This window comes from Populus alba, chromosome 12 (genome assembly GCF_005239225.2).
Source record: "Populus alba chromosome 12, ASM523922v2, whole genome shotgun sequence".
NCBI classification, from domain to species: domain Eukaryota; kingdom Viridiplantae; phylum Streptophyta; class Magnoliopsida; order Malpighiales; family Salicaceae; genus Populus; species Populus alba.
In genome coordinates this window covers 4,504,646-4,532,345 of record NC_133295.1, presented here as the reverse complement: position 1 = coordinate 4,532,345, position 27,700 = coordinate 4,504,646, and the positions used below count along the sequence as shown (strand labels likewise).

Sequence of the window (27,700 nt, the reverse complement as noted above, 5' to 3'; positions counted from 1 at the left end):
CTTGTTTAAGATTTATATAGATAGGTTTTAAGATATTTGTAGTATACTCTGCATTTTGGATCCAATAGGCTCTGATAGTAGGTATGGCAGGATATCTCCTGCTCTAATCTATGAATGAAACCATTCTAGGTCAATTGCACTAGTTGATGTTTTCTAGTTGCTACAACCAACGACATAAATGAATACTTCTAACATTAAGTGTAGAAAAGAATTCCGTGTTTTCTTTGTTTCATCAACTAAGTGGTCTCAGCATTTCTCTCTCTTTCTTTCTCGATGGAACATTTGATTTTAAGTTTGTTCTCTATGTCTCCTTCTGATTGCATTGCTTTTCTTAAGAGTCAGGAAATCTGCATATAGAAAAAATTACATCAGCAATACAACTTTCTCTTCTTATGGTTTTTAATGTCTAATAGCTATGGTTGGATCGTTTCTTAAGCTTTGTGTTATTTACTGTTTGATTGTCTGGTATCTATAAAATGCCTATTTAAATTGTCGTCTTGCATAAAAAATTTCTCCTACTTTCTCTGCTTTAGGTGGGCATAAGGGTTTTGATATAGTTGTATGGGAGGTAGCAGAGTATAAGAAAGGCGAAAAACCATCAATTACTTTTAAATACCACAGCCATGATGGAGAGGAAGGTATCCTCTCTCTCTCGCTCTCTCTCTGGTAATATATTTTTGTTTGTTGTGTGTGTGATATTGATATTTTCTTTTTCTCCTGTAACAGGTTACCCTGGGGATCTTTCTGTAACTGCAACTTACACACTAACTTCAAGCATGACAATGAGACTTGACATGGAAGCAGTGGCTGAGAATAAGGCCACTCCAGTGAGCTTAGCTCAGCATACTTACTGGAACCTAGGTGGCCACAACTCGGGGAACATACTTGACCAATCAGTTCAGATATGGGGATCTCATGTTACTCCTGTAGACCAGAACATAGTCCCAACTGGTGAAATCATGCCAGTTTAGGGCACTCCTTTTGACTTCACCACCGAAAAGAAGGTTGGTGCTTCAATTCACGAGGTTGGTTTATGATCATAACTATGTGCTCGACTGCGGGGAAGAAAAGGAAGGTTTGAAGCATGCTGCAAAAGTCAAGGATCCAGATGAGCTGGATTCACGTGTCAATCAAATTAATCTAAATTGATTTTATTATTGTTTAGATATTTTTATTTATTTTATAGAAAGTTTAACCTTATGCACACCAGCTGTAGTTGTGCACTACAATAAAAGGACAAACAGGCAAAAACTAGCAAGTACTGTAGAACAAAGCAAAGCCAACCACAACAAAAGAAGCGAAAGAAAAACTGTTTCTCAAAGTCTCAGTTTCGTGTTAAGTGAGTGAGTGATGGCAGATCAGAAACCACAAATCTTTGAACTCAACAATGGGACCATGCAGGTCAAAATCACCAATCTGGGTTGCACCATTACCTCCTTGTCTTTACCTGACAAAAATGGTAACCAATTCTTATGAATGCTTGATCGATCAATCTGTTTTGCTTTTTGTTGTTTCTTAAGGTGTTGTTGATTGTTGGGTGCTCTTGAATTTTGTAGGAAATTTGGCTGATGTGGTTCTTGGATTTGACTCTGTTGAGCCATACTTGGTAATTCTAGTCCCTTGAAATTTGGCTGATGGCTGTTGCACTAGCTTCCAAATTAATGAAGCTCATATTGATGCTCAAGTGATCTGAATTAATCTATGGGGTCTTAAGCATTTGCTTACATCTATTATGCAATACTTCATTCAATCTTCAAATTTTTGGAAATAGCCAAATCACTGGGGTTCCTCTTCGACTTTTGGATGCAGCTCGTCAACAGCTTGTTTCTGGTAAAACTAGTACAGTGATGTGTGAGTTGTTCAAGTATTTAATCAATTAGTTTCTTGCTCAAAGAATATCTCCCCTTTCACATCAATTTACAGCACCCAAATCTCTTAGGATTACAATCGCATCAAATTTGATTGTTTGGAACTCAGAGAATAGGTTATAGATGAAGGTTTTGGTATGTTTTAAGGGCAGGGTGATTAAACTAGGTAAAATAAATGAAGGATATTATGGGGTTTATAGGCTGAAGTGGAGTGAATATAAAAGCACTACCAGCATCACACTAGTAGGATTTATAGGAAGAATACCTAGAAGATAGAAAACCTCATCACACCTAAGGTTCTTTGGCGTCACACCTAGTATAGTTGCTTCACACCTAAGATAGGTTGCATCACACTGTCTCAAAACATATAGCTGAAATTCTTATTCATTGATAAGTTCATTTAAAAGTGTGGGGTTACTAGCGTATAAGAGACTAATTTGGGGGTACCCTGATAGAGGTGCACTAAGGAGGTGCTCCAAAGGTGGAGCCAGCTGGGCATTCAAGTACTCAATAGTGTAGTAGTTAACTGGTCAGTATTACAAATTACCCCTGTTTAAGACAATCACAGAACTGCCCGTGACAGTTTAGGCCCCAAGACCCATCAATTAGGAAGTCCCAAAGTCTAGCCAAATAGGCATGCTGGCTTTAGAGTTAGGTTTGTCCATCTTCAAAAATCACATGAAGATATATGGATTTGAATTGTTTTAGTTTCTGCACCTTAATGATGTCACTGCTCAAGGTTTACCTCCCAGTATTTGTTGTGAATTTTCTCACAGGTCGTTGTGGCTTGGTTTTTAAAGCTGACAATTAGCGTGGTAGATGTTTGGCTGTCATCATTGTAAAATTGATATCCAGGTTTGGGAAAATGTACTCTGCCAGTGCAGAATCCTACAGCCTGGAGCAACTGGCCTTGCCAATTTTACAGCCAAATCCGCTTCTGTGAAGCAAATTGGTTTTCGAGGTCTTGCAGCAATGGGATTTGGCATGGCAGCTCACGTGCTGAAATGTAATTTTTTGCTGTTGTTTGTCATGGAAGTCCTCACTTTTGCTGGCATTACAATGAAAAACTCAATTAAGCAGGAAAAATGGATTGATTTAGCTGTTTTCCCCTGAATTTCGTAGTTTCTCAGCTCTCTCTCGTTTCACGTTGGTATGGATGTTGAACAACAAAGCATCATGACAACAGGCCTATTGCAATTGTGTGTGTGTGTGTGTGTGTGTGTGTGATACTAATTAAGCTAACTTAGGTGAATAATGTTATAGGAAATCAGCAGCTTTATATTCAGAAAGTTGACTCTAAATCTCCACAACACTACACGTTCGATTGTAAAAACTCTTAAAATTGCTGCTGTGAGAATGATGGTCAACTGATTTTTAGTTCTTGTTTCAGACAACTTAACTTTTTTATACACCTTCTCTTTAACAGGATCTGTCGTTCCAGCTCCGAGGCCGATAAATCAAAGCTCGAGTTTGACAGTGCTTTTGCCTTGTTTTGGGAACATTACTCAACAAAATATAAAGTTTTTATTTTTTATTTATACACACTATTAAAATCTCTCTTGACAATGCAAGAAATAAGCTGAGAAATAGAAGAAAACAAGAGAGAAAAGATTTTGTTTGTAAAATACAGAAATGTGTACAATTATTTCTCCTTTTCATCCCTGCTGAAGCTTCCTTTCTTCACACGTTATCCAACTATTCATAACAATTCCTCTCTACTTCACAAATTCTTGACCTCAAGAGCTAATTTCAAAGTGAAAATTTCAACTAAAGTTCCCGGTAGAATCTTCATCAAACAAGTTTGACCATGGAATAAGCCCTACTGTATTGCCTATGTCCCCTTTCTTCATGATTTGTCAATCCACAATTGCTATAGGATATACCTTAAATGGTCACCAATCTTTCTCTTCAGTGAAGAGACATGAAAAAAGGTAGTGAAATTGGACTCATTCTGGCAACAACTTATATGCTATTGTCCTTATTTCTTCCTGTTTCTAGCCATATCTAGTTGCCTCTATAGACTATGACCCAATCAAACTTTTTGATTGATTTATTAATATTTTTAATAATACAAATTATTAAACCGGCCTTAAGGGCATATGAATATTATCAAAAAAAAAAAAAAAACATGTTACAAAGAGGAAAATGCCCTCCTAATCCTTGCTTGATCAAACACTTGTATAAATGTTATAGATTTTAATATTTTCAATGTTGGCCTGATATCATTCTCTAATCCCACTATTAGAAATGAAACATAATATGATTATGACAATTAGAGATTGTCATTCATTATTTTTGCAACTTTTATTTTTGTGAGTTTATTCCAATCACATGTCATCATGGACTTGATGGGTTCACCAAGGTTGATTTAAATTATTTTTTTGTCCATTCATTATTAGGTTAGTTGAGAATTAAGTTTTATAATTTTATTCAATTTGCTTTCCACAAGGTTATTCTAGTTTCACGACTAGATTATAAATTTGGTGTGCTGGTTTGGATAGACTCATATCAATTTCTTTTTTGTTTTTTTTTTAATTTCTTCATTTGATATTTTATTTGTTGGCAATTAAGATTCATATTTTTCCTTTTTTTTTCTTTTTCTTTTATACAATTATCCTATTCTCATTTAATTTTTTTAAAAAACATTTATATTATTTTTCTGACCTTTTTTTATTCTGCAAAAAACCTTCATGAGCCACCCCTTTATTACAAAAAAAAACTAAAAGGCCTTAGTGTTTTCATGTGGTATGTGAGGAGAAACATTGTGGATCCAGACAATGTATGGACCATTTTGTCCTTCACTACACTTAATAATTGTTTTGGCAACAAGGGTAAAATCATCTTTTTCAAGGGATCCAAATGCCATTTATTAATTGATCGGGGACAATTTAGTCGTTCACTATTTTTTATATGTGCAATAAAAATACTTTGTTGCCCTTAAAAGCTAAAAAAATTAGCCTTTCTTTTAGGCGTTTTTGTGTCTTTTTTCTTTTATTTGCATAGTAAAATAATATTTGCATAGTAAAAGCTCAAAAATATTGACCTTGCAAAGAAAGGTTTTGTTGTGTTTACATATTTTTTGTATATTAAAATGAAATATTTAATATTTGACTTAAAAAATCTAAGAGTGGCTTAGGAGGGCATTTTCTTCTTTGTAACATGTTTTTTTTTTTGTAATATTCATATGTCCTTAGGGCCGGTTTAATAATTTGTAATATTAAAATATTAATAAATCAATTAAAAAGTTTGATGCATGCACATGTCATTGTCCCCTATGTCATTCTAGAAGCACATGAGGAGTATTCTAGTGTCTAGAAACTAGCAACTCCCATCTCATCTGACACGTAAGGTGGCATTATAGCTGCTGGAGTTACGCGTTTGGTTAGGTTAGCAATGATTTAGCAACGATGAATTTTTTTCCCTCCCTTTCTTGTCTCTCTCATTGGCCTTGGTATTCATGCCAAGCCTTTAAAAATTCAGTTGTGTCCTTCATTTTGTAATTGTTTTGTATTTGGTTCATTTTCTTTTGATTTCTATTTCTTTTGATTTTAATGTTTTTTTTTTAATTTTATCCCTCAACATTTAATTTTATTTAATCTTTTTATCCAATCTAGTATTTATTTTTTTGATTGCTATTATTTTATCTTTTGCATTTCTTTATTTTGTTTTTTAGATTTTTATTTTATTTTATTTTGTTTTCAATTTTGATCCTTTTTTTATTGTTCATTTTCTAGTGTTGGCTTGGTGTTTTTTTTTTTTTTCATTTATTATTTAATTTTAGTTTTTTTCTATATCCTTTTTCAACAAATTTAACTTTTAAATCCTGATATCATTTTATATTTGATGGGTTTGTAAAGTTAATTAAACTTGACTTGATTTTTTTTATTTAACGTATTTTTTTAAATTAATTTTTTTATTTTATCATTTGATATTTAGTTATTAAATTTTAAATTTAATAATTTATTTTTAAATTTTTTTATAAAATTATTATGATCTTATATTTTAATTCACGTGTCAATCAAATTAATCTAAATTGATTTTATTATTGTTTAGATATTTTTATTTATTTTATGGAAAGTTTAACCTTGCACACCAGCTGTAGTTGTGCACTACAATAAAAGGACAAACAGGCAAAAACTAGCAAGTACTGTAAAACAAAGCAAAGCCAACCACAACAAAAGAAGCGAAAGAAAAACTGTTTCTCAAAGTCTCAGTTTCGTGTTAAGTGAGTGAGTGATGGCAGATCAGAAACCACAAATCTTTGAACTCAACAATGGGACCATGCAGGTCAAAATCACCAATCTGGGTTGCACCATTACCTCCTTGTCTTTACCTGACAAAAATGGTAACCAATTCTTATGAATGCTTGATCGATCAATCTGTTTTGCTTTTTGTTGTTTCTTAAGGTGTTGTTGATTGTTGGGTGCTCTTGAATTTTGTAGGAAATTTGGCTGATGTGGTTCTTGGATTTGACTCTGTTGAGCCATACTTGGTAATTCTAGTCCCTTGAAATTTGGCTGATGGCTGTTGCACTAGCTTCCAAATTAATGAAGCTCATATTGATGCTCAAGTGATCTGAATTAATCTATGGGGTCTTAAGCATTTGCTTACATCTATTATGCAATACTTCATTCAATCTTCAAATTTTTGGAAATAGCCAAATCACTGGAGTTCCTCTTCGACTTTTGGATGCAGCTCGTCAACAGCTTGTTTCTGGTAAAACTAGTACAGTGATGTGTGAGTTGTTCAAGTATTTAATCAATTAGTTTCTTGCTCAAAGAATATCTCCCCTTTCACATCAATTTACAGCACCCAAATCTCTTAGGATTACAATCGCATCAAATTTGATTGTTTGGAACTCAGAGAATAGGTTATAGATGAAGAATATCTCCCCTTTCACATCAATTCTTGGATTTGACTCTGTTGAGCCATATTTGGTAATTCTAGTGCCTTGATTTTCTGTCATCTGTTGTGATCTAATGCAAAGTTTGGTTCTTTCTTGTATTCATTTATGATTTGACTGGATGTTTTCTGCATTCCATGTATGTTTTTTTGATAGTTCATCATCTAAATCTTGTATTCTGGAATTATTATTGATCCTGTCACCTTTGCTTGCAATTCATCACCAAAAAGCTTTTTTTTGTTTGCAAACTTATCTGATTTTTTTATTTATTTGCCATATATGTCATTGGTGTGTCAGTTTGTTGCTCGTGTTGTCATTTTGGGGGAATGATAGCATTAATAACCTTTACTAATTTTCGGACTAGTTTTCTTCTTTTCCTGTGTTTATATTTGGTGCCTGAATCCTTTTCTGGGTAAATTTATTCTTGATCAGAATCGTGTTGCACCTTATTTTGGTGCCATTGTGGGTCGAGTAGCGAACAGGATCAAAGATGGGAAGTTCACTCTTAATGGGGTAGATTACACCTTACCCGTCAACAGGCCTCCAAACAGTCTTCATGGTATGCTTGTAATTCCAAATTATTGTGAACTTTTTGATGCTGTTCTGATCAGCCATGTCTGCCAATCAGTCATTTGATTTGTAATTTTATTAGATTAGATTATCTAGCCCTGTATACCATTTTCTTATTTGATTTGGAAAATTTTATTAACATGACAAAATCATTTTTGTTCATGGAAGTTTTATTTGTAACATCCATCAGTAAAGGTTACGCTAGAAACACTGATGGATTTGTATGTGAATGGAATTTTAGTAGACATAAGTTTTTATGGAAAAATATGATACCGGCACCACAGTTCTTATATCTGTACAATATTTGGTGGAAAGAAAACATATTTGGCTGTATGAGACGAATGGTGTAATGGGATAACTAATAACCACTGTTAGACACGATGCACAAGATTTGTGAGTTCGGATTTTCGTCATGGTTGTCTCCGTGGCTAGTCTTCCCCTTCTTTTTCTTCAACACTATAGTATTTTCCCCGTATTATTAAGCTTTATTACAAAGTTAAATTCTAATCAATTTAATATTAAAAAAAATAAAATCAACGAAGATAATTTTTAAAAAAATATATTACAAAAAAAAAAAAAAACTGGAAAAAAATCATGTGAGAAAAAATTGTATCAATCCATAGTGTTTTGAGAGGAAAAACTTGTATTTACTTGTAATTGTAATTCTTAACCAACTTATTATTAAAAAAATAAAATTAACAAAGATAATTTTAAGAAAAAACATAACAAAAAAGAAAAAAAAATCATGTGGAAAAAAACATTGTAGCAATCCATAGTAATTTGTAGGAAAGTTACAGTGCTTTCCTCACATATTGTTGTAATTGTAATTTTTAATCAGCTTAATATAAAAAATAAAATAAAAAAGATAATTTTGAAGAAAATCATAAAAAAAAGTCATGCGGAGAAACACTGTAGCAATTAGCAATGTTTTAAAGAAAAAATTTGCAAAACTAAATTCTCAATCAGTTCAATATTAAAAAGAAATAAAATTGTCAAATATAATTTTAAAAAATAAAAAATAAAATAGAAAAACTATGTAGGAAAACACCGTAGCAATCCACAATATTTTAAAGAAAAAAATTACAAAGTAAAATTTTTAACCAGCTCAATATTTAATAAGTAAAATACAAAAATAATTTTGAAAAAAAAATAAATGCAAAAAAAAAAAACAAAGAAAAGTTAAAAAAGAAGTAATTTTGGATAAAAAAACAAAAAAAGAAAAAAGAAAAAAAGGGAAAGTTGGAAAAAACAAATGAAAAAATGCGAAAAAAAAAAAAAGAAAAAAAATGTATCGTGAATTACTATTGTAATTCACAGTGCATTTGAACGTGAAAAAATAATGATTTCTCCGTATCATTTAGATGTATATAATAATAATAATAAATAATAATAATGTATAATAGGCAACTCGTAGTTTCGCCCTTTTTACTATAAACTGATTAGAAGACACCATTTTATCAGTACAAGGGAAAAACAAGAGATTATAATAGCAAGGTCAGATGGCTTATGCCATCTAAGAGTACATAATTAGATGAAATAACCCACTGAATTTGGAGATTGGCAACACGTTTATTAACAGGTAAAAAACCAAGCACCATAAGCAATCGCCAAATTACAATTAGAAAATTAAATTCATGGTCATGAAAATACAAGCTATGGAAGACTTGAACTGTCTTCAAGACTCCATGATAAGGCAGATTGCATTTAGAAACTAGACCACAAGCTATGGTCAGAAGCAGAAAATATACCCTCGGACAATAAATTTTGTTCAAAAATCAAATGAAAAGAAGACTACGATTCTAGAAAAGATAATCAAGCTGAAAATAAGACATGTAAACATTATACAAAAGAACACAGAACCTCCTTTGAACATGTAAAGTTGAATGACAACTGAACCATAGATTGCAAATCAACCTAAGGACAGCTATTGGACTAACTAATGTAATGCATCAAAGCAATTAAACAGGTCCATCCACTGGACCTAGCTTGGGCAATAGTTGGTATTTAGAAGAAAACTAGAGACACTTAACTTCCATTAATTACCTAAGCTAATAAATCTGAGAAACAGCAAGGATATTCCACCCTAATAACACCAGAAACCTAATAAAACAGTAAGAGAAACACATTCAAAATGCATACCAACGAACAAAATCAATTCAGCATTCCCAGCCGATAAAAGAACACTGACATTCGAAAACTTGCAAGTTTCATCAAAATTGAAAATTACTTCAGCAAAATCAACACTTCAAACATAGCAAGATTTATCAAGTGGGACTCCCATGAGTTCCGTAGAAAACAACATCAAATCCTACTCTCTTCTTAATCAAATCTCCAACGAATTAAAACCCAATTAAATTAACAAATCTCAATATGCCAAACACCCAAAACACTGGATTCGGCTGATGGAGCTTGGTGGCCGGCTGGTGAGGAGTTCAGGTGACCGCTGGTAGTGGAGACGATGATGAAACGATGGTGGTAGGAATGGCGGTGGCTAAAGGCATAGTGGAGAGAAAGGAGGAGGAAAGAGCGAAAAATTACAGAGTGAATTTCTATTCTTTCAAACCAAGAGGTAGAGGAAGAATGTTTTTAGAAATAATATTTTTTATTTTTTATTTTTAAAAAATTATTTTAAAAAACTCTCAATTTCAAAATTATTCAGAAAAGACATATAAAGATAAAAATAACAATTATTATAATTTTAAAACTCAACTTATGAGTTAATCTAGGGCAAAGCTCGAATCTCAATAATAAATTTATTTTTATATTTTTGTATTTGTCTATTCAACCAAATATTTTTTTATTGTCTTTATTTCTTCTGTCCTAGGACAATATTCAACGTTATCTTAAGGTTATATAATAAACCATAAATTGTGCTTATTTTCTTAAGAAAAACATTGTGAAAAACCTTCAGCAATTATTGATGAATATTGCAATAAAAAAAAATTAGAAAGAACACAAGATTTAATGTGGTTCGGCAATATATCTACATCCATAGGAGATAAGAGCTTTTATTTTTCATTATGTCAAAAAAAAAAGGTTGCATAGCATGTATTTATAAAAGACCTTAAATCATCCAAGAAAATCTAGCAACCTGAAAAATCATAATCATCCAAAGAGTCAGATGACCCGTTTAGCAAAAAAGTTTAAATTTCTTTGTAATTTATTTATTTTATTTGGGATGCAAGTGTTTACTAAATGAAAAATACCAAGCAGGTTCTCATCAAGCCCTACCAAGATATCTAGTAAATAGAGATGGAGCGAATTAAGCCATAAAACCATTCTTGATTGAATTATAACTAAAAAAAATGAATTTAATAGTCAAGTTTAGTTTCATTCAAAAATAATAATTAAAGTTTCACTAGATGGCTATCTAGGTAATAGAGAATTGGATAGAATTAAACCATACGACCATATTTGATTGAACTATAACTAGTTGGGTTTGAGTTCTATTTAAAAGGCTTAAAGCTCGTGATGAATGGTCCATTCTGAATTCTTTATATTGCTAATTTTAGTGTTGTACAAGTCCTTACCAATGTAAGATTGTTATGAAATTTATACCCTATATGAAAAAGATTACTTAAATATTCTATATAAAAAAAATAGTTTGATCCAATAGTAGAGTTGAAAGTTATGAATATTAATATAAGGGTGGTTGCATATTAGATAAAAAGTATAATGCATCAATATAGCAAAAGGATACCTTCATAAGTCACTACATGCAACCATGGAAGCTATTGTTGAAAGTGATGAAGATATGATTTGATTTTACTTACGGTATATGCAATATTGGTCGCTGATTGAATAAGGTTTAATATTTTTGAGATTTTGATGCTCTTATATTATCATGAAATATGCTTAAGTTGAAATGAACATCTTTTTATTAATCATAACACTCAAAGACATCCATTACTTCCTCAATTAAATTTAGGTGCGTTTCTTATTCATATTAGCTAAGTCTTTTTTTCATATTAGCTAAGTCTCTTTTTCAGTTACTTAATTTGAAATTATGAAGAAATAATCTTCTCTTTTACCATTTATATACATGTATCTCTTCTTCTTCCTTTTCTTTTGTATATATGAAAGACGAGATTTTTATTAAACAATTGATTTAGAGCCATTAAGACAATGGTTAAGAGGGTGTTTGAAAGTGAGTTTCAACTTTTTTTTTTTTTGTCAAAATTTAAATTTTTTTTGCTTCAAATTAACTTTTCTAGTGTTTTTAAATATTTTTGATGTACCGATGTTAAAAATAAATTTTAAAAAATAAAAAAAAAATATTTTGATGCTTTTCCAAGTAAAAAAACACTTTAAAAAACAACTGCTGCCACACTCTCAAACACCCTCTAAATATGAGAAGTAAAGTAACAAAGATAAAGCCAGAAAACTAACTATCTAAACATGAACCTTGCAAATTTAACTAATCTTTTTATTAACTTTCTAAAATCACACAAATCAAGCAAAATATAATTATATGAAGGATGATAATAACCATGCAACCAACTAGTTTCTCTATGAACTATATGCTTGGCCAAATAGTATTTTGCATAGTTATTTTCTCTATGAATATATGTAAAATTCAATAGAGAAATGGAAAGAATTAAGCCATACGGCTATATTTGATTGAATTAAAACTAAATTGAGTTTCACTTCTATTCAAAAGGCTTAAAGCTTGTGATGGATGGTTCATTTTGAATCCTTTATATTACTTATATCTATTAAATGAGAGATATGCTTACCAATAACAAAAGCTTCACATTTTTTTATTGGAAAGAGATTATTTTCTACATAGATTGAGGTTGTATATGTCGTGGGGTGCGCAAGCGCAACGCAACGACGTCTGGCGACGATGGAGGCTCATTGTCGTGCCTCCTATATGAGGTGTTATGTGTTGGAAAGGGTTTTGTATCTAATCATAAAATTATAATTAATGTTTAGGAGTTGCCACCTAGTATTATGGTCATTAGGAACCTATGATCTACAAGAGTCTGAGTAAGGGATTGGTTGTGCAAAGAGAAAACGCATCACCCCCAGTGTACCCTACCAAAGGTAAGCTACATTGTTATTTGATTGTTCTTTTTTATAAGTCAGGTTTCTATTCGTTGGTCTTTTCTAAGATTCAAGGCAGATTTCTCTTCATGAGAGAGTTTCTATTTTATTGGGTTAAATCCTAACTGTTCTAAAGTATGAAGTTTAGCATTGTATTTTTACACCTTGCATCTTTAATACCTGAGGGTAAACTTTATTGTATAATTTTACACCCCACATATATTAAAGTCTATATTTGGACCCTAGAAAAAAAAAGTTGGAAAAAGGTTTTTGATATTTTGGGCAAACCCTAATGGATGATCATAAACTAGTTATGGTATCCATTTTTTTTTTTTTTTTCAAAACATGAGAAAGATGCAATCTTTTAATGAAAATATGCTTGGAAAATTTTTAGGATTTGGCTGAATGTATAAAAATATTTTTTTTTTTTTGAAAAGGGAAACTGATTGAAAAGTTTTTGAGAATTTTTTTTTTTAAAATGTTTTGAATTTTTTTTTTGAAATATTTTGGGGAAAATCAGGTATTTTAATACCGGATTTGTATTTTACAATGTAATTATACAACCCGATATTATGCAAAATGGGTAGAAAAATATTTGAGAAAATCACAAATTTTTTCAAAGGATTTTTGAATTTTTTTTGTTTTTTATTTTTTTTTAAAAATAATAATAACATATAATATATTATTATATTAATACATTACAAAGAGTTATGTTGCAGAATGTTTTATGTTATTGTTCACATTCTGTATGCAACCAAATGGTTGCAGAAGTTGGAGATGGGCGGAGGAGAAGGCTACCGGGCGCGGTGGTGGTCTAACCACGGAGGACGTCGTGCAGTGGTGAGACCGGCGGTTGGAACTAGTTGCAGGTGGCAGAGCAGGAAGAAAGAAGAAGAAGAAAATTTACAGGAGAGGGCGAGAAAGGGACCGACAATGTATTTTTTACCGCTGGTGAAGAGTTAAGGTGACCACTGGTAATGGAGACGGTGAGGGGCTGACGTGAGGATGGTGGTTGAGCCTGTGGCAGAGATGGTGGCCGGTGGCAGTGGAAGCAAAAGAAGAAGAAGAAAATGGGAGGGGCTGCAGAGAGGAGAGAGAAACCAACGGTGGCTCTTGCTGGTCGATTGGCGATTATGGTGGCTTCCTGTGGTGGAGCTAGTGGTACAGAAGTTGGTGATGGCTCCGATTGGTGACTGGAACGGTGAGGAGAGAGATGAAGAGAAAAAACTGCAGAAATAGGGCAAAGAGGCTGGTTTTGGTCGATTTTGGGCTTGATTTTCTCCTCCCTCAAGTCATCAAATCCGCCTCTATGTTAATTTAGAGAGATATACTCTAAAATATGCATGCTGAAAATGTTAAGAATGAAGAAATTATGAACCTTTGACTTAAAGGATTCATGGTGTATTTATTGCCCATAAATCTTATTCTTTTGTGGAAATGAGGAGCTAAAATATAATTTTATTTTTGTGATATTTTGGGTTATATTTTACTTAAAATAATATATATTAAATCAATATAAAATACCAAGGAACTCATATAAGATCCAAAAAAAAAATTTGGTGAGTGTTGGGTTTAAGGAGCGTGCCCAAGCTCGTGGGGTTTTTTGGGCTTTTTTGGAGGGGGGTTGTGTATTTTATTTGGATCCATGGGAAAGGATTCGATCATTGAATTGGTTGCCAACCCTGCTTTCTCACTTCAAAAAGGTGAAAAATGCAAAGTTTATGAAAAGAAGAATTTGTTGTTTTTCTTTGTTACTAGCACGACATAAATAGCCATTTTACAAAGCCCTTTTTAGATCCTATAGTTTAGGACTGATTGACTAACTATATGAAAATCTATAGCTATTAAGATACAATCACATGTTTACAGGAATTCTAGTACTTCTAGTATATCTCTACAGCTAGTGGTAGAGATAAAATAAGAGCTTGAATATTAGAGAACCAACTTGGAGATAATTACTCATAATTATCAACAAAAAATAGGAATCAATTCGAATCTGCATAACATTTTTGCATGGTGTTCTTACATAGTTCTTTTGTATACTTTGCAACTACCCTAACTTCTCAAAACTTTCAACATTTCTTCTTAAGACCTTTTTACATTCCAAGAAAAAGGAAGCAAATTGTTAGATTAGAAAAATCTCGTAATTAGCATATAAACATATCTACAACCACCAATTTTGAACAAAATAGTTAGAAATTTATGCAAAACATTACATGAAATATCCAGAGCTATTAAAGTTTTTTATTGCTTATGTGAAACAGGAGTTTTTTTTAGGGCATATTTAGGAGTGTAATTGTAATTATTTTTTCAAAATATTTTTTACTCGAAAATATATCAAAATAATATATTTTTTTTATTTTTTAAAAATCGTTTTTGACATTAGTATATCAAAATAATCTAAAAACATAAAAAAAAATTATTAATTTGAAGTAAAGAAAAAAATAAAAAAAAAATTAAATTTTTAAAAAATATTTTTGAAATAAAAAAACAAACAGAAATTAATTAAACATAATATTATTGTTGTCGAGGTTAATGGTCCTGAAATAGAAGAATAAGAAACTTTGTTATTGGTAAACGAAGCTGTATTAATGCAAATATTAATGAAGACTAAGTAGTGGTTGTTTTTTTGTAATTGATGACCAGGATTTATTAGGAATTATCACATTGGGCCTGCAATGATCCTATTAAATTATTAATATAAATCAATTAATGAGTAGAATTCATTGTTTCTCTCCTCACAAATTATATATAAAAAAATCATTTTAAATTTATTTTAATTAAATTATATTTTTAATAATCATCTAGATTATTTTTAAACTTATATCACACAAAGTTAACCTCTACATGATATTTTCTATTAAAAAATATATTATCAACACTTAAATATATTTTTTCGTTTCAAAGAAAGTTAATCTGATCACCACATTGGATAATCCAATGACATAGTTTGGAGCTAAAGAAAACATAGTTAGAAAAGGAAAACCGACAATCTTTTCGGTTATAACACCACCAATGTGATTATTTGAAAGCTTCAACACTTCTAGCTTAGTGCAATTAGCCAATGAAATAGGAATGGTTCCCCCAAGAAAATCTGCAGCAAAGGTGAGATCTTGTAACTGACTCGTGCTTCCAAAAGTTTCTGTGCGAAAACCTCCTACAGACTTTCTTCATTTCCGTATAGAAGAACTCTTAAATTGGAAATTTCTCAAAAAGAATCACGTATACTCCCCGTGCGAAAGTTTCTGTGCTAAGCAAGGCTTTCAAGCTTCTTGAATTTCCAATATCTTGAAGATTTTGTAGTTCTCTTAGAATTCTTTTGCACAGGTCCTCTCAAAACATGGGCTCCTATATCAAGTTGAACAAGTCCGAAGGCATTTGCTGAGGATATAGTATTGCTTTTTGGGAGGGGTGAAGCCCAAATCAAGTGAGAGGATACCAATCAATTCACTGAGTACAAAAAAAAATATTCGATGAGATTTTATAGTGTTGTCGAGGAACCATACCGGACAGATTGTTGACAGACAACTGTAGAATCATTTGTTTGGAGAGATGTCGAAGTTGTCGTTCATTAGGGATGATTTTTTCGAAGTTGTTTCTATATAGACTTAGAAGTCTAAGACAGTAGAGGTTCCCGAATAAAGGCGGAATTGAACCTATCAAATAGCTTTTGGCAAGAACAGGTTCACAGACCTGACGCAGTGAGCCAAGCTCGTTCGGGATTTTCCCTGTAAATCTATTTTCCCGTTGATGAGGCCAAAATAAAAGGCCTGTGCGCAAGTGCGATTGATGATTGATAGGCCTGTTTAAAAAATAAATGAAGACTTGAATCTCATCATTTTATTATCTGGGGTGATATATTAGATGGGAAAAACACCAGGTTTCACACTCGTTTGTAGTCTGTAAAACGTAATTAATTACTTATTCTGACTTCTACCGTTCAACGGGCTATTGTTTCTCACTCGATTGAAAACTTGAACAACATGGTGTGCTCATACTTCTCGCCGGGTTGAATCACCACCGACGGGAAGTTTGGTTGGTTGACGGCGTTAGGAAATCCCTGTGTCTCCAAGCATAGTCCTGAGTGCTTTCCATAAACAGCACCTCCTTTGCCAACAATTCCATTCACATAGTTTGCTGTGTAAAACTGCATCCCGGGAGTGTTAGTCCACAAATCAAGGACCCTTGAACTAGATGGATCCTTGACTTTTGCAGCATGCTTCAAACCTTCCTTTTCTTCCCCGCAGTCGAGCACATAGTTATGATCATACCCTAAACCAACCTCGTGAATTGAAGCACCAACCTTCTTTTCGGTGGTGAAGTCAAAAGGAGTGCCCTTAACTGGCATGATTTCACCTGTTGGGACTATGTTCTGGTCTACAGGAGTAACATGAGATCCCCATATCTGAACTGATTGGTCAAGTATGTTCCCCGAGTTGTGGCCACCTAGGTTCCAGTAAGTATGCTGAGCTAAGCTCACTGGAGTGGCCTTATTCTCAGCCACTGCTTCCATGTCAAGTCTCATTGTCATGCTTGAAGTTAGTGTGTAAGTTGCAGTTACAGAAAGATCCCCAGGGTAACCTGTTACAGGAGAAAAAGAAAATATCAATATCACACACACAACAAACAAAAATATATTACCAGAGAGAGAGAGAGAGAGAGGGGATACCTTCCTCTCCATCACGGCTGTGGTATTTAAAAGTAATGGATGGTTTTTCACCTTTCTTATACTCTGCTACCTCCCATACAACTATATCAAAACCTTTATTCCCACCTAAAGCAGAGAAAGTAGGAGAAATGTTTTACGCAAGACGACAATTTAAATAGGCATTTTATAGATACCAGACAATCAAACAGTAATTAACACAAAGCTTAAGAAACGATCCCACCATAGCTATTAGACATTAAAATCTATATGAAGAGGAAGTTGTATTGCTGATGTAATTTTTTCTATATGCAGATTTCCTGACTCTTAAGAAAAGCAATGCAGTCAGAAGGAGACATAGAGAACAAACTTAAAATCAAATGTTCCATCCAGAAAGAAAGAGAGAGAAATGCTGAGACCACTTAGTTGATGAAACAAAGAAAACACGGAATTCTTTTCTACACTTAATGTTAGAAGTATTCATTTATGTCGTTGGTTGTAGCGACTAGAAAACATCAACTAGTGCAATTGACCTAGAACGGTTTCATCTGTAGATTAGAGAGAGAAGAAAAACAAGGGGAAGACTAGCCGAACTCACAAATCTTATGCATCGTGTCTAACAGTGGTTATTAGTTATCCCATTGCACCATTCGTCTCATACAGCCAAATATGTTTTCTTTCCACCAAATACTGTACAGATATAAGAACTGTGGTGCCGATATCATATTTTTCCATAAAAACTTATGTCTACTAAAATTCCATTCACATACAGATCCAGTCAGTGTTTCTAGTGTAACATTTACTGATGGATGTTACAAATAAAACTTCCATGAACAAAAATGATTTTGTCATGTTAATAAAATTTTCCAAATCAAATAAGAAAATGGTATAGAGGACTACATAATCTAATCTAATAAAATTACAAATCAAATGACTGATTGGCAGACATGGCTGATCAGAATAGCATCAAAGTTCACAATAATTTGGAATTACAAGAATACCATGAAGACTGTTTGGAGGCCTGTTGACGGGTAAGGTGTAATCTACCCCATTAAGAGTGAACTTCCCATCTTTGATCCTGTTCGCCACTCGACCCACAATGGCACCAAAATAAGGTGCAACACGATTCTGATCAAGCATAAATTTACCCAGAAAAGGATTCAGGCACCAAATATAAACACAGGAAAAGAAGAAAACTAATCCGAAAATTAGTAAAGGTTATTAATACTATCATTCCCCCAAAATGACAACACGAGCAACAAACTGACGCACCAATGACATAAATGGCGGGAAAAAAAACAGATAAGTTTGCAAACAAAAAATGTTTTTTGGTGATGAATTGCAAGCAAAGTTGACAGGATCAATAATAATTCCAGAATACAAGATTTAGATGATGAACTATCAAAAAAACATACATGGAATGCAGAAAACATCCAGTCAAATCATAAATGAATACAAGAAAGAACCAAACTTTGCATTAGATCACAACAGATGACAGAAAATCAAGGGACTAGAATTACCAAATATGGCTCCACAGAGTCAAATCCAAGAACCACATCAGCCAAATTTCCTACAAAATTCAAGAGCACCCAACAATCAACAACACTTTAAGAAACAACAAAAAGCAAAACAGATTGATCGATCAATCATTCACAAGAATTGGTTACCATTTTTGTCAGGTAAAGACAAGGAGGTAATGGTGCAACCCAGATTGGTGATTTTGACCTGCATGGTCCCATTGTTGAGTTCAAAGATTTGTGGTTTCTGATCTGCCATCACTCACTCACTTGACACGAAACTGAGACTTTGAGAAAACAGTTTTTTCTTTCGCTTCTTTTGCTGTGGTTGGCTTTGCTTTGTTTTTGCCTGTTTGTCCTTTTATTGTAGTGCACAACTACAGCTGGTGTGCATAAGGTTAAACTTTCTATAAAATAAATAAAAATATCTAAACAATAATAAAATCAATTTAGATTAATTGGATTGACACATGAATTAAAATATAAGATCAGAATAATTTTATAAAAAAATAAAAAATAAATTATTAAATTTAAAATTTAATAATTAAATATCAAATGATAAAATAAAAAAAATTAATTTAAAAAAATACGTTAAATAAAAAAAAATCAAGTCAAGTTTAATTAACTTTACAAACTCATCAAATATAAAATGATATCAGGATTTAAAAGTTAAATTTGTTGAAAAAGGATCTAGAAAAAAAAATGAAATTAAATAAAAAATGAAAAAAAAAAAAAAAAAACCAAGCCAACACTAGAAAATGAGCAATAAAAAAAGGATCAAAATTAAAAATAAAATAAAATAAAAATCTAAAAAAAAAATAAAGAAATGCTAAGGATAAAAAAATAGCAATCAAAAGAATGAATACTAGATTGGATACAAAGATTAAATAAAATTAAATGTTGAGGGATAAAATAAAAAAAAAAACATTAAAATCAAAAGAAATAAAAATCAAAAGAAAATGAACCAAATACAAAACAATTACAAAATGAAGGACACAACTGAATTTTTAAAGGCTTGGCATGAATACCAAGGCCAAGGAGAGAGACAAGAAAAGGAGGAAAAAAAATTCATCATTGCTAAATCATTATCAACCTGATCAAATGCGTAACTCCAGCAGCTATACTGCCACCTTACGTGTCAGATGAGATGGCAGTTGGTAATTTCTAGACACTAGAATACTCCTCATGTGCTTCTAGAATGACACGGGACAATGATGTTTGCATGTATCAAACCTTTTAATTGATTTATTAATATTTTAATAATACAAATTATTAAACCGGCCCTAAGGGTATATGAATATTACAAAAAAAAAAAAAAAAAACATGTTACAAAGAAGAAAATGCCTCCTAAGCCACTCTTAGATTTTTTTAAGTCAAATATTAAATATATCATTTTAATATACAAAAAAATATGTAAACACAACAAAACCTTTCTTTGCAAGGTCAATATTTTTGAGCTTTTAAGGGTACCAATATTATTTTACTATGCAAATAACTGAAAAAAGACACAAAAGCGCCTAGAAGAAAGGCTAATTTTTTTAGCTTTTAAGGGCAACAGAGTATTTTTATTGCACATATAAAAAACAGTGAACGACTAAATTGTCCCCGATCATTTAACAAATGGCATTTGGATCCCTTGAAAAAGATGATTTTACTCTTGTTGCCAAAGCAATTATTAAGCGTAGTGAAGGACAAAATGGTCCCTACATTGTCTAGATCCACAATGTTTCTCCTCACATGCGACATGAAAACACTAAGGCCTTTTAGTGTTTTTTTGTAATAAAGGGGTGGGTCATGAAGGTTTTTTTGCAAAATAAAAAAAGGTTAGAAAAATAATATAAATGTTTTTTTAAAAAAAAATTAAATGAGAATAGGATAATTGTATAAAAGAAAAGGAAAAAAGAAAAATATGAATCTTAATTGCCAACAAATAAAACATCAAATGCAGAAATTAAAAAAAAAACAAAAAAGAAATTGATATGAGTCTATCCAAACCAGTACACCAAATTTATAACATAGTCGTGAGATCAGAATAACCTCGTGGAAAGCAAATTAAATAAAATTATAAAACTCAATTCTCAACCAGCCTAATATTAAAGGGAGAAATTAAAAATAACAAAAAAATAGTTTAAATCAACCTTGGTGAACCCATCAAGTCCATGATGACATGTGATTGGAATAAACTCACAAAAATAAAAGTTACAAAAATAATGAATGACAATCTCTAATTGTCATAATCATATTATGTTTAATTTTTATTAGTGGGATTAGAGATGACATCAAGCCAACATTGAAAATATTAAAACCTATAACATTTATACAAGTGTTTGATCAAGCAATGTGGTAAGAAAAGTCGAATTTGGCAATGGCAAGGATGAATAAAGTTATTTCCAAGGCATTTGTTTTTTTTTAGTAGTTGTAAATCACTAGGTAACCTTTCTTTTAAAACTTTACATATGAAAAACGGTTTATTACTTAGGAAAAAAATGTATTCCTAAGATATTATACGAATGAAAAAGAAGGTTAGGTTAATGTCTCAAGTGTGGAGAGAAGTTTACACTAGGTCATCAAAATAATAAAAAGAACTTAAATATGATAAATAGGGAGAAAGAAGAAGGAGAAGAGTTTTTAGAAATAAAAGAAGAAGATAATAATGTGATAATGATAGAAAAGGAGCAGGTAGAAGAGTATAGGTTGTCTCTTAATGCATTGGCTGATAGTTAGGCACATCATGTGGCATGTGAGGAGAAACATTGTGGAATCAGACATGTATGGACCATTTTGTCCTTCACTACACTTAACAATTGCTTTGGCAACAAGGGTAAAATCATCTTTTTCAAGGGATCCAAATGTTATTTGTTAATTGATCGGGGACAATTTAGTCGTTCATTAATTTTTATGTGCAATAAAAATACTATGTTGCCCTTAAAAGCTAAAAAATTAGCCTTTCTTCTAGGCGTTTTTGTGTTTTTTTTTCATTTATTTGCACAATAAAATAATATTGGTACCCTTAAAAGCTCAAAAATATTGACCTTGCAAAGAAAGGTTTTGTTATGTTTACATATTTTTTGTATAGTAAAATGATATATTTAATATTTTACTTAAAAAATCTAAAAGTGGCTTAGGAGGGCATTTTCCTCTTTGTAACATGTTTTTTTTTTTTTTTTTAAATATTCATATGCCCTTAAGGCCGGTTTAATAATTTGTATTATTAAAATATTAATAAATCAATCAAAAAGTTTGATTGGATCATAGTTTATAGAGGCAACTAGATATGGCTAGAAACAGGAAGAAATAAGGAAAATAGCATATAAGTTGTTGCCAGAATGAGTCCAATTTCACTTCGTGTTTCATGTCTCTTCACTTAAGAGAAAGATTGGTGACCATTTAAGGTATATCCTATAGCAATTGTGGATTGAAAAATCATGAAGAAAGGGGACATAGGTAATACAGTAGGGCTAATTCCATGGTCAAACTTGTTTGATGAAGATTCTACCGGGAACTTTAGTTGAAATTTCCACTTTGAAATTAGTTCCTGAGGTCAAGAATTTGTGAAGTAGAGAGGAATTGTTATGAATAGTTGGTTAACGTGAGAAGAAAGGAAGCTTCAGCAGGGATGAAAAGGAGAAATAATTGTACACATTTCTGTATTTTACAAACAAAATCTTCTCTCTCTCGTTTTCTTCTATTTCTCAGCTTATTTCTTGCATTGTCAAGAGAGATTTTAATAGTGTGTAAATATTCAAAGAAAATAAAAAATAAAAACTTCATATTTTGTTGAGTAATGTTCCCAAAACAAGGCAAAAGCACTGTCAAACTCGAGCTTTGATTTATCGGCCTCGGAGCTGAAACGACAGATCCTGTTAAAGAGAAGGTGTATAAAAAAGTTAAGTTGTCTGAAACAAGAACTAAAAATCAGTTGACCATCACTCTCACAGCAGCAATTTTAAGAGTTTTTAAACAATCGAACGTGTAGTGTTGTGGAGATTTAGAGTCAACTTTCTGAATATTAAGCTGCTGATTTCCTATAACATTATTCACCTAAGTTAGCTTAATTAGTATCACACACACACAACTGCAATAGGCCGAGGTAACACTAATTGCAATAGGCCCATTTCTGTTGTCATGATGCTTTGTTGTTCAACATCCATACCAACGTGAAACGAGAGAGAGCTGAGAAACTACGAAATTCAGGGGAAAACAGCTAAATCAATCCATTTTTCCTGCTTAATTGAGTTTTTCATTGTAATGCCAGCAAAAGTGAGGACTTCCATGCCAAACAACAGCAAAAAATTACATTTCAGCACGTGAGCTGCCATGCCAAATCCCATTGCTGCAAGACCTCGAAAACCAATTTGCTTCACAGAAGCGGATTTGGCTGTAAAATTGGAAAGGCCAGTTGCTCCAGGCTGTAGGATTCTGCATTGGCAGAGTACATTTTCCCAAACCTGGATATCAATTTTACAATGATGACAGCCAAACATCTACCACGCTAATTGTCAGCTTTAAAAACCAAGCCACAACGACCTGTGAGAAAATTCACAACAAATACTGGGAGGTAAACCTTGAGCAGTGACATCATTAAGGTGCAGAAACTAAAACAATTCAAATCCATATATCTTCATGTGATTTTTGAAGATGGACAAACCTAACTCTAAAGCCAGCATGCCTATTTGGCTAGACTTTGGGACTTCCTAATTGATGGGTCTTGGGGCCTAAACTGTCACGGGCAGTTCTGTGATTGTCTTAAACAGGGGTAATTTGTAATACTGACCCGTTAACTACTACACTATTGAGTACTTGAAAGCCCAGCTGGCTCCACCTTTGGAGCACCTCCTTAGTGCACCTCTATCAGGGTACCCCCAAATTAGTCTCTTATACGCTAGTAACCCCACACTTTTAAATGAACTTATCAATGAATAAGAATTTCAGCTATATGTTTTGAGACAGTGTGGTGCAACCTATCTTAGGTGTGGAGCAACCTATATTAGGTGTGACGCCAAAGAACCTTAGGTGTGATGCGGTTTTCAATCTTCTAGGTCTTCTTCCTATAAATCCTACTAGTGTGATGCTGGTAGTGCTTTTATATTCATTCCACTTCAATCTATAAACCCCATAATATCCTTCATTTATTTTACCTAGTTTAATCACCCTGCCCTTAAAACATACCAAAATCTTCATCTATAACCTATTCTCTGAGTTCCAAACAATCAAATTTGATGCGATTTGTAATCCTAAGAGATTTGAGTGCTGTAAATTGATGTGAAAGGGGAAATATTCTTTGAGCAAGAAACTAATTGATTAAATACTTGAACAATTCACACCACTGTAGTAGTTTTACCAAAAACAAAGCTGTTGACGAGCTGCATCCAAAAGTCGAAGAGGAACTCCAGTGATTTGGCTATTTCCAAAAATTTGAAGATTGAATTAAGTATTGCATAATAGATGTAAGCAAATGCTTAAGACCCCATAGATTAATTCAGATCACTTGAGCATCAATATGAGCTTAATTAATTTGGAAGCTAGTGCAACAGTCATATTTGCCATAAGAAAAAATAGATAGGTTGAATGAAAGAATTGCCAATGGCTAGAAAGAACATCATATCTGAATACTATGAAAGGATACTAAAGGAACCAGATTTGAATCGCATAAAATACATATCATCTTAGTATAACTTACCAAATTTTGGACCAAAGTACCATGGGATGATGGGAATGAGTTTTGGTATCACCTCTCAGAAACTGGGGAACACAAGTCTCAAAGACCCTGCATCCATGGAACAATTACCCCAAATTGCCACAGCTCGCCAAAACAAATACAAGTTTATGATGTTATTATATAAAGTAAGCACAGCAGTCATAAAGACATAATGGGCAATACCAAATAGATGGGAAAACTAACAGATAAGAAACTACTTTAAAGAAATTTTACAAAGAATTGAAAATTCTGGCTGTCCCTTGTCAGGAGAAGGGAGAAGAGGGAAAAGGAAGGGCATTTTCTCTCCCTAGAACATCTGGAACCTTACTCAATTCAAACGTGAGTTTGCACTAGTATTCAGAGGCCCAGTCTCAGCAAAAACCTCTTTTTCTTAACAAAGATAAACAATTAAGCTCCACTGGTAGAATTCAAACTCGGCGCTACAAAATTGTACATTGAAGTTGTTAATCTACTTCAACCCAGTCTTTTATCAACCTCAATCTCCAAATAAAACCAAATTATCAAAGTCGGTGCATTCAATTACAGAAAACAAAAGCAAATAATCAAAAAATGCAGCAGCTAAAGAAGTAAACATCAGAAAGTGTAATATTTTAAGAGTGTCAAGGCTTCAAGCTGGGTACACAATTATTCAGGAAAAAGAAATGAGAGTTCAAATATGAAACTCAACTAATATCAACGTGAAATCTTTTATTACCAGATAAAGGCAGAAACTCCGTATCAAGAAAATATATGCAAACGGAAGCTTGTTGAATAAATTGAGATTGTCAAATCCCCGACTTAAACTCAGCCCATTGGTAGAGCAGTAACCACGGAAGTTTCTGATACCACTATATTGCACATAGATTTTGTTACATGGTCTTCTGAAACTGCCAAGTGTCTCAGTGAGCAAAAACAGTGTCATTTCGTCTAGGAGGTCTATCAGGAATTCCTCCTGGCTTGAATTTTGAAGCCTCGTGCTTTGCCAATTCAGGAGGCACGGGACTGTTATTCTGAATAAGCATTTGTTTGAGATCATAAAAGACATCCGTGTCCCCATGAGTCAAGAATGTTGTAGCCACACCTGTCTTTCCAGCACGGCCTGTTCGTCCAATACGATGAGTATACATTTCAATATTTCCAGGCATATCATAATTAATGACATGGGCCACATCAGGTATATCAATACCACGACCTGCAACATCTGTTGCGACAAGGACGTTGTATCTTTTGGTTCTAAAACCTTCAAGGCTAATTTCCCTCTGCTCCTGGGACTTCCCACCATGCAAGGTTGTGACACGAAAACCAAGCTTGTCCAAATTCTTGGCCACCATATCTGCATTCTTTTTAGTGTTAACAAAGACAATTGCGGTCTTATCTCCAGCTTCCTCAAGCAATCTATTCAACCTGTAGGACTTCTCTGATTCCTTCATCATAATCACATGTTGAGTTATCAAGTCGGTGGCCTTGCCAGCAGTACCAATAGTGACCACAACAGGATTCCTCAAGTACTTCCTAGCAAGTCGCTCCACAGCAGGTGGCATAGTAGCACTAAACATATAGGTGGTGCGATAAATCTTTTTCTCATCAAGCTCTTCATCCTCATTTTCTGGCTTCAAATTACTCGATGGCATTGCATCCAACACACCCATAACCTGTGGTTCAAAACCCATATCAATCATCCTATCAGCCTCGTCAAGCACAACATAATTACACTGATTCAACACTGCATAACGCCTCTCCAAGCAATCAATCAAACGACCTGGTGTAGCAATAACCACCTCACAACCTTGCCTAATCCTAAACCCCTGCTCTTCAATAGACTGCCCACCAACGATAGAAACAACTTTAATACCCAAATAATGTGCAAACTTAACAGTCTCATCCTCAATCTGCTGTGCCAACTCACGCGTAGGTGCCATAACAACTGCATAAGGCCCTTCAGCCTCATTCTCCTCACTCATTGGAGGCAACCTAGAAATATAAGTCAGCATAGGCAAAACAAAAGCACAAGTCTTACCAGAACCAGTCTCAGCAATCCCAATAACATCCCGCTGTTGCAATCCCAAAGGAATCGCTGCCATTTGAATAGGTGACGGCTTCTTATACCCAGCTCTCTCCACTGACTTCAGCAACTCACTACTCAACTTACTCTCTTCCCAACTCCTCATCGGCCGCGGAATCTTTGAGCCCTTGTAAGAAATATTATAATCTTCCCTAAATATCCTCCAATCTCTCTCAGTCATTTCTTCAAGCTTCTTCTCCGACCAATGTCTATCAACACGCATATCAAAAGTATCATACATATCAGCAGCTTCTTCCTTCAATTTTTGAGCAGCCGCCTCTTCTGGCTTTTCATCTAGGCCTTCTTTTTTTCCGAAATTCATTTCTCATATCCTTCTCATTCTTTGCAGCAAGTTTTTTCTGCTCTCTCCTATCCATACCAGCCCGAAACCCTCGACCGAACAAAAGCTGTGCCTCATGAGGGTTTTGATACAAAACATTCATATCTCTAGAAGTATCTTCCGTGTTTTCCCAATCGAAAGAGAAGCGAAACTTTTCACTAGGTTTAATTACTCTCTTTTTAGGCTTTTTGGACCCTAAATATTGCTCTTTAATGGCATCCAGCTCCTTCTCTCGCTCTCTCTCTGCTAATTTCTCCAATCTGGCTTGTTCACGCGCCTTTACATCCTCTTCACGTTCGCGCTCTCTGTTGCGCCGCGAGGAGCGTTCGCGCTCGCGTTCTCTTTCTCTTTCTCTGTCTCTCTCCCGGTCGCGCTCTCTGTCTCTGTCTCTGTCCCTGTCCCTGTCCCTGTCCCTGTCTCTGTCTCTGTCTCTGTCCCGGCGGTCAGAATCGGAGGGAGGTTTTTCGGTGTCAGAACTGGAGGGGCGGGATTGGGAGAGGATGAGTTGTTGGCGTTTTTTCTGTTGTTCGATTTCTTCTTGGCGGCGCTGAAGGGCTAATTTTTCACGTTCAGCTTTGGTTAAGAAGACGGGTTTGCTTTTGCTTTTGGAGACGCTTATATCGTCGATTGAGCGTTTCATGGTGGTGGTGTTGTCGGCGGCGGTAGGGTTTAAGAGTAGAGATTGGGGTTTGATTGATCGAAAAGCAAGTGATTCTCGATCGATCGAGACGAGAGATATTTCTCTTCTAGAAATTACTCTCTCTCTCTCTCTCTCTCTTATAATCAATATTTATTTAAAAACCAACTTCGTGTCCTTGTGCTGCTTTTTCATCCAAGTTTCACTAAATTTTAATTTTTTTTTATTTTAAATTAATTTTTTTTATATACTAATATGAAAAATATTTAATATATTATATAAATAAAAATTATTTTTAAAATATAACATCAACTATATTTTTAAACAGACTTGAAACTTACGAAAAACTGTTGTGTTTTTTTTACCATTTTAGTATTTAAAGTTTGTAATTTTTCTAATTCATCACATTACTTT

General features: G+C 33.4%; 3 protein-coding genes and 1 pseudogene across 3 annotated transcripts; 2 read left to right on the top strand and 2 right to left on the bottom strand.

The window, feature by feature from the left end:
- The first annotated feature begins 508 nt into the window (after window positions 1–508).
- LOC118044277 (uncharacterized) lies at window positions 509–3,011 on the top strand (annotated as a pseudogene).
- Window positions 3,012–6,005: 2,994 nt separating this feature from the next.
- Window positions 6,006–7,726, top strand: LOC118044278 (uncharacterized). Its single transcript, XM_035052509.2, has 3 exons — window positions 6,006–6,213; window positions 6,311–6,360; window positions 7,204–7,726. The coding sequence occupies exons 1-3, from the start codon at window positions 6,105–6,107 to the stop codon at window positions 7,405–7,407; spliced, it is 363 nt and encodes a 120-aa protein (XP_034908400.1). The 5' UTR covers window positions 6,006–6,104; the 3' UTR covers window positions 7,408–7,726.
- An 8,466-nt stretch (window positions 7,727–16,192) lies between these two features.
- On the bottom strand, window positions 16,193–18,858 carry LOC118044279 (uncharacterized). Its single transcript, XM_035052512.2, has 5 exons — window positions 18,700–18,858; window positions 18,553–18,602; window positions 18,034–18,160; window positions 17,057–17,161; window positions 16,193–16,968 (listed from the first exon to the last, which is right to left on the bottom strand). Exons 1-5 carry the CDS (start codon window positions 18,806–18,808, stop codon window positions 16,346–16,348), a joined length of 1,014 nt encoding a protein of 337 aa, XP_034908403.1. The 5' UTR covers window positions 18,809–18,858; the 3' UTR covers window positions 16,193–16,345.
- Window positions 18,859–22,738: 3,880 nt separating this feature from the next.
- LOC118044280 (DEAD-box ATP-dependent RNA helicase 21-like) lies at window positions 22,739–27,439 on the bottom strand. Its single transcript, XM_035052513.2, is given in 3 exon segments — window positions 22,739–24,316; window positions 24,963–26,619; window positions 26,621–27,439. Coding segments are annotated over 2 exon segments (2,142 nt in total). The 5' UTR covers window positions 27,290–27,439; the 3' UTR covers window positions 22,739–24,316; window positions 24,963–25,146.
- Window positions 27,440–27,700: the final 261 nt, after the last annotated feature.